Here is an 18,215-nt window from a genome sequence, read left to right as displayed (position 1 = left end):
TCTTAATACCTTCCACATACCTTGCCTATCTATTCTGTCATAAGCTTTCTCCAGTTCCATGATGGCAGCATACACTTTCTTTCCCTTCTCTAGATAATCCTCCACTAAACATCTTAGAACAAAATTCTGATCTACACACCCTTTTCCCTTCCTAAATCCCCCTTGTTCTTCTCCAACTAGCTCCTATGTTATATGGCTAACCCTATCAATGAGAATTCTACCATATATTTTACCAGTCACACTAAGAAGGCAAATATCTCCATGGTTACCACATACTTCTCTCTCTCCTTTTCCTTTGTATAAAGGAAAAATTACACCTGATATCAAGTCCTTCGGAACCCTTCCCTCTTCCCAACCCAATCTACACAACTTCTATATCCACTCCACAACAATCTCACCCCCATACTTCAGCATTTCACCACACACTCCATCAATTCCTGGGGCTTTTCCCTTCTTGATCTTCTTCATTGGTTCCACTACTTCCGCCCTACTGATCTCTTCCTCCCTCCTCTCATCTCTTCTTCTCCCAGCCATTCCCCAACCACTTATACTCGCCCTGCTCTCACTCTCTACATTCAACAAATCCTCAAAGTACTCCTTCCATCTCCTCAATTTCTCTCTCTTCTTCACCGACAATCTATTATTCTTATCTATTTCCTCTTTCGCACTACCTTACTCTCCTTACCTCCTTCCAAAACAATTTCATTCTCTCCCTCCATTTCACACTCAGATTCCTCCCAAACTCTTCATCCACTTTCTTCTTACTCTCCTTCACCAATCTCTTCACCTCCCTTCTCCTGATCACATATTCCTCTCTCTTCTTTCTCTCATCTCCTCCCCTACCTCTAGTCTCTAGCCATTCACTACATGCCTTCTTCTTTTGTTCCACAGCTCGTTTCACCTCATCATTCCACCATGCTGTCTCTTCAACACCCCTGCATCTCCTCCTCACTCCACAAACCACCTCACACGCTGCGCCTATCTCTTCCGTGAATATCTTACATACGTCTTCCACCCCTTCCATTTGCTCTAACTCATACCTTCCCAGTCTTTCTTCCACTGTGCTCTTCTACTCTGTCATTATCTCATTATCTTGCAATTTCTCCACTCTTCTTACAGGAGCTGTTTCCTCCTGTTTTCCCCTTCATCTCCTCACCCATTTTCTTTGCAGCCACTCCTTGGCCATCACGAAGTGATGGTCCTAGATTCCATTCTCCCACCCTCTCCTCACTCTTGCATCCAACACTTGTCTTCTCATTCGCCCATCCACACACACGTAATCTATCATTGCCTTTCGTTCAACAAGTTCACCATCCATCCTCCTCATGACTCTCCATGTATATCTGTGGATCATCTTATGCCGAAAGTAGGTGTTGCAACTGTATTGGAAACCTTACAATATTCTGATTGTTGCGATTTCCTTATCAGTCACACTTGATCCACTGCCAGCCATACTTGTTTCACTCTTAGCTCCTGTGGTCATGGTCTCCTGGGGATGAGCCTGATGAAGTTGCCATATCTGGGTCTGAGGACAACTTCCCAGAGGAGCTGGATGTCCTCCATTGGCGTATCGCTCTCCACTCTGAACTGTCGCAGCACGTTACCCAGCACCACCTTCTCCTCCATCATGGCGAACTTCTGACCTGCAGATTTTAAATGTACAGCTGCTGTCAATGGTGTTTTATACTGTTTGAAAACTGAATTGATGTAATCTACAGCTGCAGTTAGGAGGTCCAATACACAGTATTGAAGTCCTTAAAAAAACTAGTAAGTTCTCTTTAAAAAAAAAGACAGTTGCATTGTCTCTCCTCAGTGTGTCCTTCTCCGTACTTTAACAAGAATGTATTGATGTCTTAACCTTCTACGACGGGTGGCTAGTAGAAAAGCTAACGCAGCAGAGTGCCTGTGGCCTGAGGTTTCTGGACATATGGGCAGAAGACTTTCTCCTACATCAGGAGAAGAACTGTGTCTGGAAACTACACACAAAGGAAATGAATAGGAAAAAATGCAGAAGCTGTAAAGAAAGAATCTAACATGTGGACCACGGTTGATTCATTCCCCTAGTTGTCACAGCATCAGATGGGATGGGTACAAAGTCGGGGAGATTCCACAGGAGGCTGGCGGAAGTTCTTCTGACGAGAAGTATCAACTCAGAGTTTTTTATGACCTGGATGAGATGTCAGATGGCTTTTACTTTCGTGAGGTCTGCACTCGTATGCCTTAGGGTTGCAAGATCATCAGCTCTCAAGCGTACAATGGTCGTGAGCTGCACAGTTCATCAACGTCAATAAAATAATATTATTATTGTTAGTGTAATTTTAATAAACGATAAAAATAATTAGAGAAACTAGTACAATACTGTATAGTTGGTAACCACTGTCACTGGCGTGTTTAGGGCCAGTGGAGTGAAGGAAGAAGGCTGGTGTTGGACTTCACACTGCAACTCCAAATGGTGAATTGTATTATGATCGTTGGTGTTGGTCTTGAAAGAATACTTTCCAAATGCATGGATGTGATTTAAAGTAGTAAAATATGAAAAGAAAATAGTATCATTATTATTGTTATTATTATTATTATTATTATTAGTAGTAGTAGTAGTAGTAGTAGTACAGTAGTAGTAGTAGTAGTAGTAGTAGTAGTAGTAGTAGTAGTAGTAGTACAGTAGTAGTAGTAGTAGTAGTAGTAGTAGTAGTAGTACAGTAGTAGTAGTAGTAGTAGTAGTAGTAGTAGTAGTAACCACAGACCTCTCTGAAACATGAACCTTGTGGACTACAAATCGAAGTTGCCCCTCTCATGCAGTCCAACATCCGCCTTTCTGGGGAAAGGGAAGGACATGAGGGCCACTGTTTAACCAGCTTCGCCATTCGGCAATATCGGATCCACCACATAAAGGTGTCCCTCTCCAGCACCTCGTTACAAGACAAAACCTTTATGAAAGTTCCTGGTATATGAATGTTTACTCTAGCAGAAGCCAAAGTTTTTTTTTTTTTTTTTCCACATTATTTGCTATTATAGAGTTTTCTTACCGGAAAGCTGGCTACTATTTCACAATATACCACTTCAAAACAATGCAAGAGGGAAATCTTCAGTTTCCAGCAGGACTCTTTGGTGAACAGTGGAGTAAAATTGCAGTTCTCTCGGAGCAGTGAAATAATGGCTGATTCGTCCACCTTACTCTTTTTCAAACTTTCGTAATAGTGTTAAAACAGATACTACGATTTTGATCATGGAGACCGCACCTCATGCCTTAATATACCATACACCGCACAGAGCATCACATTTTTTTTTTTTTTTTTTTAATAACGGAACAGAGGAAGGAAAAACAAATGAATAAAAAAAAAAACTAATCCATACACCAGATTATTGGTGTCCTCTGTTCATAAAATATCTGTAACAGTTCGAAATGAACAGTTGTAGGGTGAAGTTTGGAGGGAAACAGATATGAGGAAGTGAGTTACAGAGAGATGCAGTTTGGGGAATGGAAGAATTCTGATAGACAGAAGTTCTGCAATATGGCTGAATGACATTCCAGTCATGAGCACTACAAGATGCCCGTGTAGCATGAGGGAAAGCATGGAGAGGTGGCACAATGGACGCAACTTCGTCTGAGCATTTGCTATGAAAATATCTGTAAAATAATGCAAGGGAGGCAATGTTCCTTCTTACTTGTAGGGGAGGTAGTTTATTAGGAATAGCAGGGTTATTAATAATTCTAACAGCTTTGTTCTAAATTTTGTCTAATTGTTTTAATGCAACCTCTCCACATCCATTCCACAAGGGTCGGCAGTATTCAAGCTGAGAGTGGATATGACTCATATTAATTATACCTAACTGCTTGTCAGTGAAGAAGTTACGGACTCTGTACAATAATCCAAGTTTCTTTGAGGCAGTTTTGCAAGTGATCTGACATGAGAAGTCCAGCTGAGGGCATTGTTAAGTGAGACACCAAGAATTTCAATACTTTTGGAGATGGGAATATTTGTAGCACTGAAGGCAATATACGAATCTGGCAATACCTGTCTATTAGTAATTTGTAAATATTTAGTTTTACTAGCATTAAATGAGACAAGGTCCCCATTCGCTGATCGCAGATAAATCTTGATTTATGGTGATGGCTGTACTGAGTTGAGAGTTAGAGAATCAGACTTCGTAAATGGGTGTCTCATTGTGAATGAATTATGAAGAGTTGAGTTGTCTCCATATGAATGGATGGGATTGTGGGTGACAGATAAGAGATCATTATTATGAATCAGGAACAGGGTTGGCACCAGAACTGATCCCTACGGTACGCCGGCGTTAATTGAATGAAAGTTGGAATATACATCATCTACTTTTAATCTAATTTTTCTTTCATTGAGATATGAGGAAATCAAAGGAACAAAAGACTTTAGTCCATAGCAAGGGAGTTTGGACAACAGGGAACGATGCCATACTCTGTTGAAAGCTGTAGAAATACCATGGGCTACGACATAAAGTCTCCATGTAGGCTGATTGATTGATGGATGGTATGAGTCAGAAGACTGAGTATGTCAATGGTGGATCTTTCATGGCGAAAAACATATTGTCTGTCACTAATTAAGTTGTTGGATTCAAGATGTTTGACTATGAGCTTATTAATTAAAGTTTCAAATACCTTACCAAAAGAAGATGTGGCAGTTATTGGTCTATAATCAGAGGGGTCAGGGGAACTTCCTTTCTTAAGTGTTAGGTGAATATTGTCTTCTTTCCATGAATTAGGGAATGAAGAAGTACGTATGCATAGTCTAAATAATTTAGCAAGAACAGAGGCAAGTTCTTGCGAACACTTTTTCAAAACAATTGCAAGAATTTCATCTGGGCCTGGAGATTTGTTGGTAGGTAAATTGTCTAGGATAGATTTTACGTATCTTGTCTGTATTTTAAGTGGAACAATTTCGGGAAAGTCAAGTTCTAGTACTGGGACGTTCTGGTTGGTTTCCTCTATGGTAGAATTTCTGTTGAATGTACTGGCAAAGATATCTGCTTTCCCACGCGGGTCATTTGTAATGTTGCCATCTGAAGATTTTAGTGGGGGAATGGATGATGACTTGTTAAAGTTATTATTGAAAGAATTGAGACTTGACCAGAATATTCTATTGTCATTATGGTTGTTAAGTAGTTCTGATGCTTGATTTTGAAGAAAGTTTGATTTAGCGAGATCTCTTACAGTTTTGCATGGTTTCTAGCATTTTCAAATTGAGAGTGATTCAGATGTTTGTGGTTTTAAGTAAGAGTTATATGGTAATGACTTTTGGGCTGTTACTCTGGCACAGGTGCTATCAAACCATTATGGAGAGTTCAATCTTATAATGAACTGTTGACTTGGTGTGAATAAATCCAGACCAGGTAGCATTAAGTCGCAAATGTGGGACTGGGTAAAACTGACATCACTAGGGAAGAACGACTGCCATGGAATGTCAGCAAGATAATTTCCAAAACCATCCCAATTTCCCCTATCAAAGTGCCATTGGGTCACCCCGACAGGTTCCTTTCACTATTTCCGCACTGTGTGGTATACTGATGCAGTGTGTGTAAAATGTGGTGTTCAGGTTTGCATACAATTGTCAAACACCTGCAACCTAATAAACGCAAGGAAAATTTTGGAGAGATATCGAAGTTAATGTCCAGTACCCTCTTCTGCACACTTGCATGTCATTGTCATCATACACCCCATCACCTGCTATGCACATGTGCTCGTGTGTGTGTGTGTGTGTTCTTACCTAATCGTTCTTACTTAATTGTATCTTTACAGGAATGAGTCAAGCTCGTACTGTCCCGTGTCTTAAACCATTTTTATCATAAATTTCCTTAAATTTATTAATTGTTTTGGCACACACTATTTCATTCGGTAGTGCATTCCACTGATCAATTGCCCTATTTGGGAAACTAAATTTCCTTACGTGTTTATCGCCTCTAATTTTATACAGTTTTTTGCAGTGTCCTCTTGCTGATGCCTCCCCATAGGTTATATATCAATTTATGTCTATTTTCTCCTTCCCTGATATGCATTTATATAGCATAATCATGTCTTTTCTTTTCCTTCTCTCCTTTAGTGTTAGCAGATTCAGTTTTTCTAGTCTTTCTTCATAGCTTAGATCACTTAAGCTTGGTACCCATCTTGTAGCAGCCCTTTGAACTATTTCGATCTTATCTATGTGTTTCTTGAGATGAGGATTCCAGACTACTAATGCATACTCCAGGGTTGGTCTAATGAAAGATGTTATTATATTCCTCAGCATGTCTTCAATTATGTATGTGAATGCTATTCTCATATTTGCAAGCAGTGTATACATGTTCCGTACCCTTTCACTTAAGTGGTCAGCCGGAGATAGTCTGTTATTGATAATCACACCTCAGTCCTTCTCTCTTTCTGATATGTGAAGGATTTTACTTCTTAACTTATAATCCCAATCTGGTCTTTTCCCACTTTTACCAGACTTAATTACATGACACTTGTCCACATTGAATTCCATTTGCCATGTATTACTCTATTCATGAAGTTTTTTAAATTCTTCTTGTAGCTCTTTACAAAAGTCTGTGTTAGGATTTCTCCTTCGTATTTTTGCATCATCAGCAAACATATTTAAATAGCTTTCATTTCCAGAGTTACTATCTGTATCATTTATATACACTGAAAACATAATTGGTGCCAGCACTGAGCCCTGTGGAACTCCGCTAGTCACTTCCCTCCATGATGAGTAATTTCCTCTTGGTACTGTTCTCATTTCCCTTTTTCTGAGAAAATCTTGTATCCAACAGTACAGTTTGCCTCGGATTCCTCCTTCATGGTACAGTTTCCATAAAAGTGTGTGTGTGTGTGTGTGTGTGTGTGTGTGTGTGTGTGTGTGTGTGTGTGTGTGTGTGTGTGTGTGTGTGTGTGTGTGTGTGTGTGTGTGTGTGTGTGTGTTTTCTTGGAGGCATACTAGGTTGAATGCTATGTCATATATTCATTTATTAATTTTCTTATGTGAGGTTTCTATTTGCCGTACAATTTTTTGGTGATCATGGAGTTTCTTCAGGAGTTCCACAAAGGACATCAACATTTTGGAACTATCTTGTCCCATTTTCAGGCTCATTCCGATTTTTTTTTTTTTGGGGGGGGGGTGGATTTATGGCCATCGCCCTCTGTATGAGGTATTAGGCCAAATTAGATTGTAGAGAACATCATGTCTTCGCCACACCAGCGATGCACAAGACGACCATGCTAAGGGGCCAGATGTGGAGGTAATGTATGATACTGTAGAATGATCATAGATTGCCCAGATGCACCTCCTCACCCCTGACAAACAAGACGGGTCGAATATCCTCACCCAGGTTGGCAGCCCGGAGCAGATCGTAGAGGTTGGGGAAGATCGTAGCTCCGAGCTGGTACGACAGGGTGTGGACCGTGAGGGTCAGGAAGCATCGGCAGGAGGACACATCCAGTCGATCCTTGTGGTCAATGATGGGAGAGTTAAATAGGATGCCCTCCACTGCTGGAGAGGGGGAGGACTCAATGACCCCCTCCTCTACCGATGAGCTGGTCAATGCTCCCTCGGCCATGGAGGTGGTGTCAGAGAAGTCCTGCCCCTCCTCAGTCTCTGACGATGGATGGTGTACCTCAGCTGTGGTCTGAGCCGTGTCCATTTCCGGAGCTGGGTTGGTGATTGCGGTGGCAGTCTGCCTGTTGAGTGAGGCATCCAGACGTAACCTTTTCTGCGGTGTTGTGCGGGGGGCAGCATGTCTCGGCTGCTGGGCCGGGTGCTTCTGCCAGCAAGGAGCCAAATTTACATCGCTGGCAAAGCACTTTGGGGATTACAAGGTGAGGCAGTCCGTCCTCCTCAAAGATCCTGGATAGAAGAACACACAAAGCCCCCTTGTCACTCCCTCAAAAAGCCTTCACCATCGCGATGTATATACATCTCCATGATGGTGCTTATCTCCCCAGGAGTCCCAGGATTCCTGGCCTGGTGTCCTGAAGCCGTGAGACACCACAGTATATAAGTAGAACCCTGGACGGCCACGCCTCCTGGTCCAGTAACATCCTGAGCCTCAGAACACCTGGAAGTCCGAAAGAGACAAAACTCCACCTGCTCACCATCCCCAAGGGAGCGCGGGAAATGCCGAGGGTTTGGTGCAACGATAGCCTTGTGGTGCACGAAAATGTCGCTGCCAGTATTCTGACGCTTGATGAAACTGTATCCCGCCCAAATGTTGAACCAAACCATGGCTTGCCTGATCTTCTGGGGTGCCGGAAACTGAGGTCTGGTATTTGACACCCTTGATGGGTTGCAGGCAGTAGCAGATGTGTTGTCCATCGTAGCTCGATCTGCTCTCCACCTATCTCCCACCTGATTATTATTTTTTTTTTCCTTAATGATCATCGCCCACTATGAGGGGCATTAAGCCAAACAAGACATGGAAAAGCAACAATCTGTTACTGCAGCACCAGCACTGCACATAATTGCCCATCTAAGGGGACAAGCGTGGAGGCAACATATGGTAAAAGGCCCTTAGATCAGCTAGATGCACCTCCTCCCCCCTGACAAACAAATAAGTTGATTATCCTCACTGAGGTTGGCAGCTCGGAGCAGATTTTAGAGATTGGAGTAGATAGTGGCTCCGAGCTGGTACAACCGGGTGTGAGCATCAAGGGCCAGGAAATGTCTATAGGAGGCTACATCTAGCCGATCCTTGTGGTCCATGATAGGAGGGCGAGATGGAGTGCCCTCCATTTCTGGAGGAGGGGGGGACTCCCTGACCTCCTCCTCTGCTGAGGAGCCAGTTGACACATCCTCTGCCATGGAGGCAGAGTCAGAAGAGTCCTGTCCCTCCTGAGTTACTGATGGCAGTTAGTGGATTTAGACAGCTGTCTGTACCTTGGTCAGGTCTGGATCCGGGTCAGTGATCGATGGGACGTTGTGTCGGTTGAGGAGACCATCCAGCCTCAGTGTCTTCCGTGGTGTTGTGCAGGGGGCAGCAGGTCGCCGCTGCCGGGCTCAACACTCCTGATGGTGAACCGAGTGAACATCGTGGGCGAAACATTCAGGGATGACAAGGTGAGGCAGCCCATTCTCCTCAACGATCTTAGGGAGCAAAATGCACAAAGCCCCATTGTCACCCCTACAAAAAACCTTCATCATTTCGATGCACATCTCCACGACAGTGCTTATCTCCCCAGGACTCCCATGATCCCTGGCCTGGCGTCCCAGGGCCATGAGACACTGCTGTGCATAGACAGAACCCTGCATGGCCATGCCTCCTGGTCCAGTAACATCCCGAGCCTCAGGTCCCTTGGAAGGCCCAGAGAAACAAAACTCCACCAGCTCACTGACACCAAAGGAGTGCTGGAGATGCCGAGGGTTTGGTGCAATGACAGCCTGGTGGTGCACGAAAACATCAGTGCCAGTGTCCTGATGCTTGATGAAACTGTGTCCCACGCTGACATTGAACCAAACCATGGTTCCTTTGATCTTCTGAGCCACCAGAGACTGAGGTCTGCTCTTTGCCCCCCCTCAGTGGTTTCGTAGGCAGTATCAGGAGCTGCGTCCGTCATCGTGGCTCGATTTGCTCTCCACGACCTCTCTCCTGATGGTTCTGTCATGGGTGGCTAGTTATATAAGATTCAGGTGAATCAGGTGGAGACCGGTAGGCAGAGCTGATCAGTTAATCTGATCACTCATTGACTGCTTCGTTGGCCAAGCTTATGAGGCGTTTTGATGATGGTAGGATTCGGAAATCTTCGACTTGTGTATTTGTTGTAGGTTGTTTGGTGATAATGTAGACTGCCTCTAGAAAGAAGAGATGGTGAGGGTCTTATCCTCTGTCGATTATTCTGGTGTTCTCATCCAGGTCTTGTCGTGTCAGGTGGGAGTTGTGTAGGGAGGCATAATGGTTCTTCGTGGCTTCATTCTGTAGGTGACAGGTAAGGTGCCTCGATAGTCTGGTCTGTGTCATTCTAATGTGTGAGGCAGGTCCACACTCCTCACTGTTGCAGTTATGCTGTTAAATGACATGGTCCTCCTGAACGGGCGTCTTGGTCACAGCAGGTTGGTTGCAAAGCAGAGGGTGGGCTGTTTTCCTTGTTTTATAGTAGATTATGACAGTAAGGTGTGGTTCCAGGTCAGTAGGGCATACATTTCTGTGTACAGTGTCCATGATGATCTTATCCATCTTGTACTCTGTAGGGATGTGGTTTCTGTAGTATACCTTGATGTGTTCACTGGTTGTCAGTGTAGTGGTGTCTTGGAGAGTGTATCATTTTTCCATGTGTCGCCTAATTACATTTAATATGTCAGTGTTAGTGTAGTCGTTTTTAACGAGGACTTGATTCATGCGTTCCTGGTAGGCATCTTTCCAAGTGGAGCAGTGGGAGAAGGCTACCCTGATGTAGGCGTTGATGGTGGAGTGCATGTAACATCTGGGGCGCTAATTATCTCCACTGATGAAAAGTCCTTTGTTTGTGGGCTTGGTGAATGCTGTAGTCTTGAATCTCACGTTGTGTGTAGTGACAAGTATGCCCAGAAAGAGGAGTTGTCCATTGCTGGATTATGCATGGATGAAGTTAAGTACAGAGGCAGCGATGAAATTGTGTCCGTACTCCTGAAGGTCCTTGATACAAATGAAGGTGTCATCGACATAGTGGCAGTATACATCGGCTAATAACTAGGAATCTCTATTTGATGGTCCACATGTAGAAATTAGTGAAAAGAACTCCGACAGGCTGACCATCAGTACAATGTCGATCAGCTGATACATCTGACTGCTCAGGCATGTGAAAGGAGCATCTTTCATGCAGAGCTCCAGCAGAGTCTTCAGGGTCACCTCTGGGATGTTGAGGGTGTTGGTGTCTTCACAGTGGTATACATGGTCGAGCTTTCGACGTTGAGAGAGATGATGGTGTGGTCGTCAGCGGGATGGGCATCACGTAGGACTTCAAGGAAGTTCAGAGTAGAGGATAGGCTGTATGTGTTAGGTATATATGGTGTCAGGAGTTCGTTGAGTCTCTTGGCTATTGTGTAGGTGGTGTTGGGTATTTGTGAGATGATAGGGCATACAGGGCTACCAAGCTTGTTCATCTTGATGTTGCTGTAGGTGTATCTGGGTGAGTACCTGCCAGTTAGCTTCTGAAGATGTAGGCCGTTGATGGTGGCGTTGATAGTGGAGACACCACTTCACCCACAATCGGTGAACACATCAAGATATACTACAGAAAGCACATGTCTACAGACTACAAGACATATGGGAAGATTATCATGGATATTGTGTACATAAATGTATGCCTTACAGTCCCAGAACCACACCTTACTCTTATTATCTACTACTACACAAAGAAAACAGCCCACATTCTGCTTTGCAACAGACCCACCATGACCAAGACATCCTTTCAGGAGGACCACATCATTTACCAGCATAACTGCGACAGTGAGGATTGATGACCTCACCCACATATTGGAATGACATAGACTAGACTATCAAGGTGCCTCACCTGTCACATACAGAATGAAGCCATAAAGAACCACTATGCCATCCTAAATAACTCCCATCTGACACGCCAAGATCTGTATAAGCAGACCAAAATAACTGACAGAGGACAAGACCCTTGCCATGTCTTCTTTCCGGAGTCAATCTGCATTATCACCAAACAACCTACAATAAACACATAAGTTGAAGATTTCCAAATCCTACCATCATCAAAATGCCACACATGCTTAGCCAATGAAGCAGTCAATGAGTGGTCAGCTTAGCTGATCAGCTCCATCCACTGGTCTCCACCTGATTCACCTGAATCGTATAAGCAGCCACCCACGACAAAACCATCAGAGAGAGAGAGAGAAAGAGAGAGAGCAGATCAAGCTACAATGGACAAGGTAGCTGATCTCACTTTCCAGCGGCCCAGAAGTAGATCAGGAGAACCGTGGTTTGGTTCAACACCAAGGTGGGGTGTGGTTTCATCAAGCATCATGATAATGGCGTTGATGTTTTCATGCACCAGCAGGCTGTCATTGCACCAAACCCTCGGCATCTCCAGGGCTCCCTCACAGATGGTGAGTCAGTGAAGATTTGTCTGTTTGGGACTCCCAAGGGTCCTGAGGCTCAGGATGTTACTGGACTGGGAGGCATGGCCACACAGGGTTCTACTTATGCACGGCAGAGTCTCATGGCCCGGGGACACCAGGCCAGGGATCCTGTGAGTCCTGAGGAGATAAGCACTGTTGTGCTGATGTGAACTGTGACAGCTGCATCCCATTGACATATCTATACGTCCAAACGTTTTGTCACTGTGACTCCTGTTGACATATATAACGCGCTGCAATTGCAAGGTCCGTCATTTGCACATTTTTCAAATTTCACGCATGATTTTTGGTAAGTATACACGGAACACCTTTCTCTACCTGGTGCCAGGTGGAGACAATGTCTTACCCCACGTGACCTCCCCCCACCCCCCACACCATTGTCTCGGCAACTCATCTGTTACCAGTGACCTGGCCAGTTAAGACATGTCGTGCCACGGTATGAAATTCAAGGCCAGAGTGATTCCCCAATCGATGACAATGTGGAGGACAAAGTTTATGTAGCGTTAGAGGGAGAAACAGTCAGAAATGATGATCAGGTAATGTCATCAAAATAGTTGCTGTATGTTGATGTGTTTGGTGAGTGAAACAATGCTCATATCGCCTATATTACCCTGTGAAAACCAATATACTCTTGTACTACATATAAATTCATACTAAATAAATAAATAAATACCTCATGAGTGGTTTGGAATAGTTACACCTCCAATAGAGCATGTTTTCACTGGAGTCAGCCCCCATATAAAACACAGCCAGGTAAGGGTATTGTTACCTGTATCGACATTTTAAATCCCAGGTAAGCAATTTCTCTATGAATTTTCAATGTTTCTCATGAAAAGCGGAGGTTTAACCCCCCCCCCAAAGAAATGAAAATCTGCCAGGACTGGGGGAGGTCCTTGGATAAAAATCTGCTGGGATGGGGTGGGTTAAGGAGAATAGGCTGCCTCACCTTGTCATCCCCAAGTGCTTTGGCCTCGATGAATACTCCATTTTCCATCAACGGGACCACCAGGACTGGCAGCCGCAACTTGCTGCTCCCTGCATGACACATCAGAGGAGTCTGAGGCTGGATGCCCCACTCAGTTGGAAGACTGCAAAACAGATCACTGACCTGGCACCGGAATTGGACATGGCTACGGCCACGGCTGAAGACCGAGGAGGGGAGGGATTCTTCTAATTTCATCTCCATGGCTGAGGATGCATCAACTTGCTCCTTGGCTGGGGAGAAGGTCGATGTGTTCTTCCCTCCTCAGGTGGAGGAAGGTGGTCCACCTCGCCCTCCTATTCAGGACTATAAGGATCGGCTAGACGTATCCTCCTACCCCTCCCCACCCACAACTGGTCATGATAGATCGGAGCTACAATCTACACCAACCTCTACGATCTGCTCCAGGCAGCAATGTTTCGGAACTATCTTATTCCATCTTCAGGCTTGATCTGATTTTTTTTTTTTTTTTGGTTTACTGCCATCACCCACAGTAAGGAGTATTAGGCCAGAGATATAATAATAAACTCAATGAAAAACAAAAAACTCTTACATCACAGGAGACAGCCAGTCTAGGTGGTCAAGGGGGGAGGGAGTGTACTGTATGGTAGAACTGGAGTGAAAAGGGATGAGAGTTTGCTGTCAGATGCAGATGAGTGTAATGCATCCGTTGAAATGGAATGAGATGTGATGCAAAGAGACAGTTCCAAAAAGCAGTGACCTCTGTGGTAGTGATAGAAAAAGAGATAAAAATACAGCAGCGCAGCAGAGAAAGAGAGAGAGAGAGAGAGAGAGAGAGAGAGAGAGAGAGAGAGAGAGGCTGTAGGGAGTAAGTAGGAGAAGGAGGATTAATGAGACGAAATACTTTTGATTAACCCAGTTGAGAAGAACTGTATGTGAGGAGCCCCACCTCCCCTTCCCACACGCACATGAACACTACTCCACACATGGGCTAATAAACTCCCTATATAAAGCCAACAGTTATGTGGGTGAAAAGAAATTATGAAGTCAGTTAGCACACCTAATTTCTTGGAAGCAGATTTGCCAAAAGAGGTAATATGATCTTTCCACGAAAAATACCAATAGAATTAAACTCAAAGAATGTTCAGTGATTCATGGCTGAGATCAGTTTTGTTGAATATTAACAGATACTCCTGTAGAAGACTTTGGGGGAATGAGAGATGTAGAAACTAAGCCATGATGGATTAAAAACAACAAGGTTACTCTAACCCCAATTAGACATATGAGTCAAGTTAGAAATTAGTGTGCCATATCCTCATCCTGTGTTTGTTGAAGTAAATGTTGTGATGGACGATGTGAGAAGTGATTGGAACAGTGAAGAATGGAGTCGCCAGCATATGAATGGATATATTTAGATGTACAGCCTAAGTTATTAAAGAAAGAGAGTTGGCAACAGGATAAAACTGAAGAACACCACAGTTAATTGCACCAGGAGAATAGTATTAACCTTTACAACACCAGCAATACAGTGAATGCAAGCTGGACCTGAAAGCACAGATAAAGGGACACAGTATGTAAAAGGGCAGTATGGAAATTAAAGATTTATACCAGACCATAAGAGAAGCCTTTGAGATGTTAAGTGCAAAGGTAAAGTTTTTGCCAACGTCCCAAGAGTAGGATGACCCGGATTATGAAAGTAAGGTGAGATCTCCAGTGGAGTATTCCAGGCGGAACCCAAACTGGCTGTCGGGTGAAGGTTATTACGAGCAAGCTGACGAGCGAAATTTATTGTCTGTGTACAATGAGCAGCTCCAATCAACCCAACTGTCATGCTTTTCAGTTGATATTTTCTTACATAGTGAAGCTGGATCAGTAATATGTTTTCTCTTGATGAAAGGTAGATAAATTCAGTTTTGTGTTTTATGATTCACAAAATCATTATTTGACCAAAACACAGTGCAAAAGGGAAAACAGTTACAAAAACTCACTCGCTCACTAAGTGCAGAATCGCGTTTCATACTGATAATAGAAAAGGTGCTTCAAAATTTACTATTAGAAATCTTTGGATATAGGGGATGTTAATGCAATTGAGCGATAGTTCGAGGGCTGCAAACGGTCATCCTTCTTCGGGATAGGTTGAATGAGAGCAAACTTCGAGCAAGAAGGAAAAATGCAAGTCGACGGACGAACGCATAAGTGTGTAAGCAATGTGTAAGCACAAAAGCACAGTCACTCAGAACAATAGGAGAGACCCCATCACACCCGTATGTCTTGTTGGTACTGAGGCCAATGAGGGCAGAGAGTAAATTAACTGAAGAAATTCAAATGTAAACGACGTGGAAGCCAGAGGGGGAAGAGATGGAGGAACAGCATTGAAATCAACCATGGTGATACAGGAAAGGAAAGTCTGGGTGAAGAGTTCTGCCTTTTCAGTAGAAGAGACAACTTCAGAACCATCAGTGCGGAAAAGAAGGGGGGAAGGAGGAGGAACTTAAGTTGCTGGAAAGGTTTATGGTAAGGAAATATTTTGATTTTGAAAGTTCAGTGCTTTTAATATGAATGAAATTATTTTTAACATAGCGGACAACAGACTGGCTCAAATATAAACGAGGCGAGATGCAGGGGTGGGTTGATGCTAGTACTTTTTGCAGTCCTCCTCGTTGTTGTAGACAACATTAGAACAAACGTGATTAAATAAATTTGTTTTCAGAGAAATGTATGCTTCCATACCTGAGCGAACTTCTGTAAAGCACAAGCACATTGTGATATGAATCCAGTAGGATGAAAAAATTCACACAGTAAGTGAAAGGATTAGCTGGAATGTCAATATCACGTACTTTGGAAATCTCTCCAAGGCAGTCAGAGATACAGGCAGGGTACTGTAGAAGCTATTCTAGGTCAATGAAATAGAAAGATGTAGGCTTGTTCACTAAGTGGATCAGTGAATGGAGAGGAGAGCCAAAGGTGGTGGTTAACACTAAAATCTCGTCGAATGGAAATTTCAAAGAAAAGAAAAAATAACAGAAATATGTTCCATCTTAGAAGTAAGATATCTATAAAATTTCTTACAGTCCATAATGTTAGGGGATACGTACACAGTTAAGCTATATCTAGTCAATGAATGACATGGTAGCCGAAACTAGAGCGTAGACAATTCATAGGCTTCAAGGACAGGAACACAAGAGTAAGACATGTTGTTGCATACATACACACAGCAACCAACTTTGAAAAGAGTGTAACAAAAGTACGAGGATACAGAGGAGGGTTTACTATCTGTCGCTTCGGACAGTGGAGTCTCTGTGAGTAAGAGAAGGTGAGGCTTTGGGGAAGAGAGGTGGTCTTCAACAGAGAGAGAAAATTACAGTGTAGTCCTCAAATATCGAAGAATTGAGTAAAAATTAGACAATGGTCCAGTTGATCTCAACTGGTCGTCACCGGGAGAGAGAGATGGATGGTGGGACATTTATGCCTCCCCATCCCCACCGGGACTTCAGTGCTGAGTGCTGAGATGTCAATTTTGCTACTTTTGGAACAAGAATTTTGGTGTGTAATGCGCACCTGTGTATGTTGTTTGGTCTAGACACAGGAAAATGTATAGGAGAGTATGTTGACACACTCCACGGGTCACTGAAACACTGAAAAAAATTTAGCAAAGGGAGATGGTCAGAATTAAGGCCTGAGGGCTGTTGAAATGGGAATTCCAGTTCTCCCAGAGACCAGCTTTCAATCCACCTCAAGAGTTTTGCCTTGATCAACTGGTGCTACAGTCAACATTGAGGTGAGTGCTGCAGCTTTATGGTGGGAGCAGACTGGATGATTTGCGAGTTATATTATGTTTAAGTTAATGAAGTAGGCAAGACTGTCACCGACACACTTCCTGGGTCCAGTAATGAAAGCTGTAATGGTATTGGGTTATGGATGCTGTAAGGAATGGTATAATCATAATATATCTTACCAATACAGTTTCTGAGTACAGCAGTGAAGGGTATAAAGACGTAGATCTATCTATGTGACAAGGACTGGTATAATTTATCTTACCAATACAGTTTCTAGGTCCTGCACTGAAGGGTATAAAGGCATAGGGGTGTCTCTTGGTCACATTTTCAGGCAGGAAGCGGTCTGGGTCAAACTTCTCTGGTTCAGGGAACTGGGTGGGGTCACGATGAATCTTGTATATCATCAACCCAACATTTGTCCCGGTGGGAAGCACAGTATCACCTGAAAAATGCCTTTATAACTTAGTGATGTAGGAAATTTAAATAAAGTTGATGTGCAAATTTTTCCATGGGATTCAGACAAAACGTGGAAACTGTATGTAATACTGCAATATGTATTCTGATTTCACTGAAACCCATGTGCTAACTTTCTTTCTTTATATATATATATATATATATATATATATATATATATATATATATATATATATATATATATATATATATATATATATATATATATATATATATATTTAGGATGAGGCTGACCCACCCAAGAATCAGTGAGGTCACCCTTCCCATATATCGCATTAAGAATAAGTGTCTTCTGTAGGACTTTTGCTAAGATATCTATTGCATATTATCCCTCCTTTCACTATTTTTGAGAATTTTTAATTTCCTGAGTGGGCTTCCCAACCTAAAAATTGTGAATGTAAGTTTGTATTTAATGGAAGACCTTTGGAGTAACCAGACGAACTCACAAGGGAAGTTTTATTCAAATCTTTCTCGTATTTCTGATCATTTTTACTTTTGAATGAGGGCTGGCTCCCAAAGAATCACTGGGAGAGGGTCCCGATACCTAAATATTGCATTACGGATATGAGTTCATTGTACAATATATCTTTAGATATCAAAACAATATCTGCCCTCCTTCTACTACATTGTATCCTTTTTAAGTTTTGGAAGGGGGCTGACCCCCTAATGATAATGAAAATGGTTATATCGTGGAAAATACTATCGAGACACCAAACGAACACACCTGAGCAGTTTAATTGACATCCATGTGCACACTTTCCCCCTTTTCCGATTTTTTAGAAATAAATTTCTGAGATAGGGTTTGACTTCCAATAACCATTAGGGGGTCATGCTTACTATATGTGGCATTATAGATTTGAGTCCAATGTACAGCATAAACTGGGATATCGGAGTCAAATCTTCCCTCCTTTCACTATTTTATAGAGTTTTTAATTTGGCCAGGGGGGA

The 18,215-nt window shown here is 42.9% G+C and overlaps 1 protein-coding gene across 1 annotated transcript in view; it reads right to left on the bottom strand.

The window, feature by feature from the left end:
• Positions 1-1,479: 1,479 nt before the first annotated feature.
• Positions 1,480-18,215, bottom strand: part of LOC145395514 (cytochrome P450 4C1-like) — a 192,746-nt gene continuing 176,010 nt past the window's right edge. The window contains exons 9-10 of the mRNA XM_080269123.1: positions 17,056-17,235; positions 1,480-1,643 (exon numbers count right to left, since the gene is read on the bottom strand). Of these exons, the coding sequence (XP_080125249.1) occupies positions 1,480-1,643; positions 17,056-17,235 (344 nt within the window). The remainder of the gene's footprint in view (positions 1,644-17,055; positions 17,236-18,215) is intronic.

This window comes from Coenobita brevimanus, chromosome 31 (genome assembly GCF_032717465.1).
Source record: "Coenobita brevimanus isolate Jiangsu-jjx chromosome 31, ASM3271746v2, whole genome shotgun sequence".
Classification (NCBI taxonomy): Eukaryota; Metazoa; Arthropoda; class Malacostraca; order Decapoda; family Coenobitidae; genus Coenobita; species Coenobita brevimanus.
Note: the sequence above shows the minus strand (reverse complement) of the source record. Positions and strands in the feature narration are given on the sequence as shown.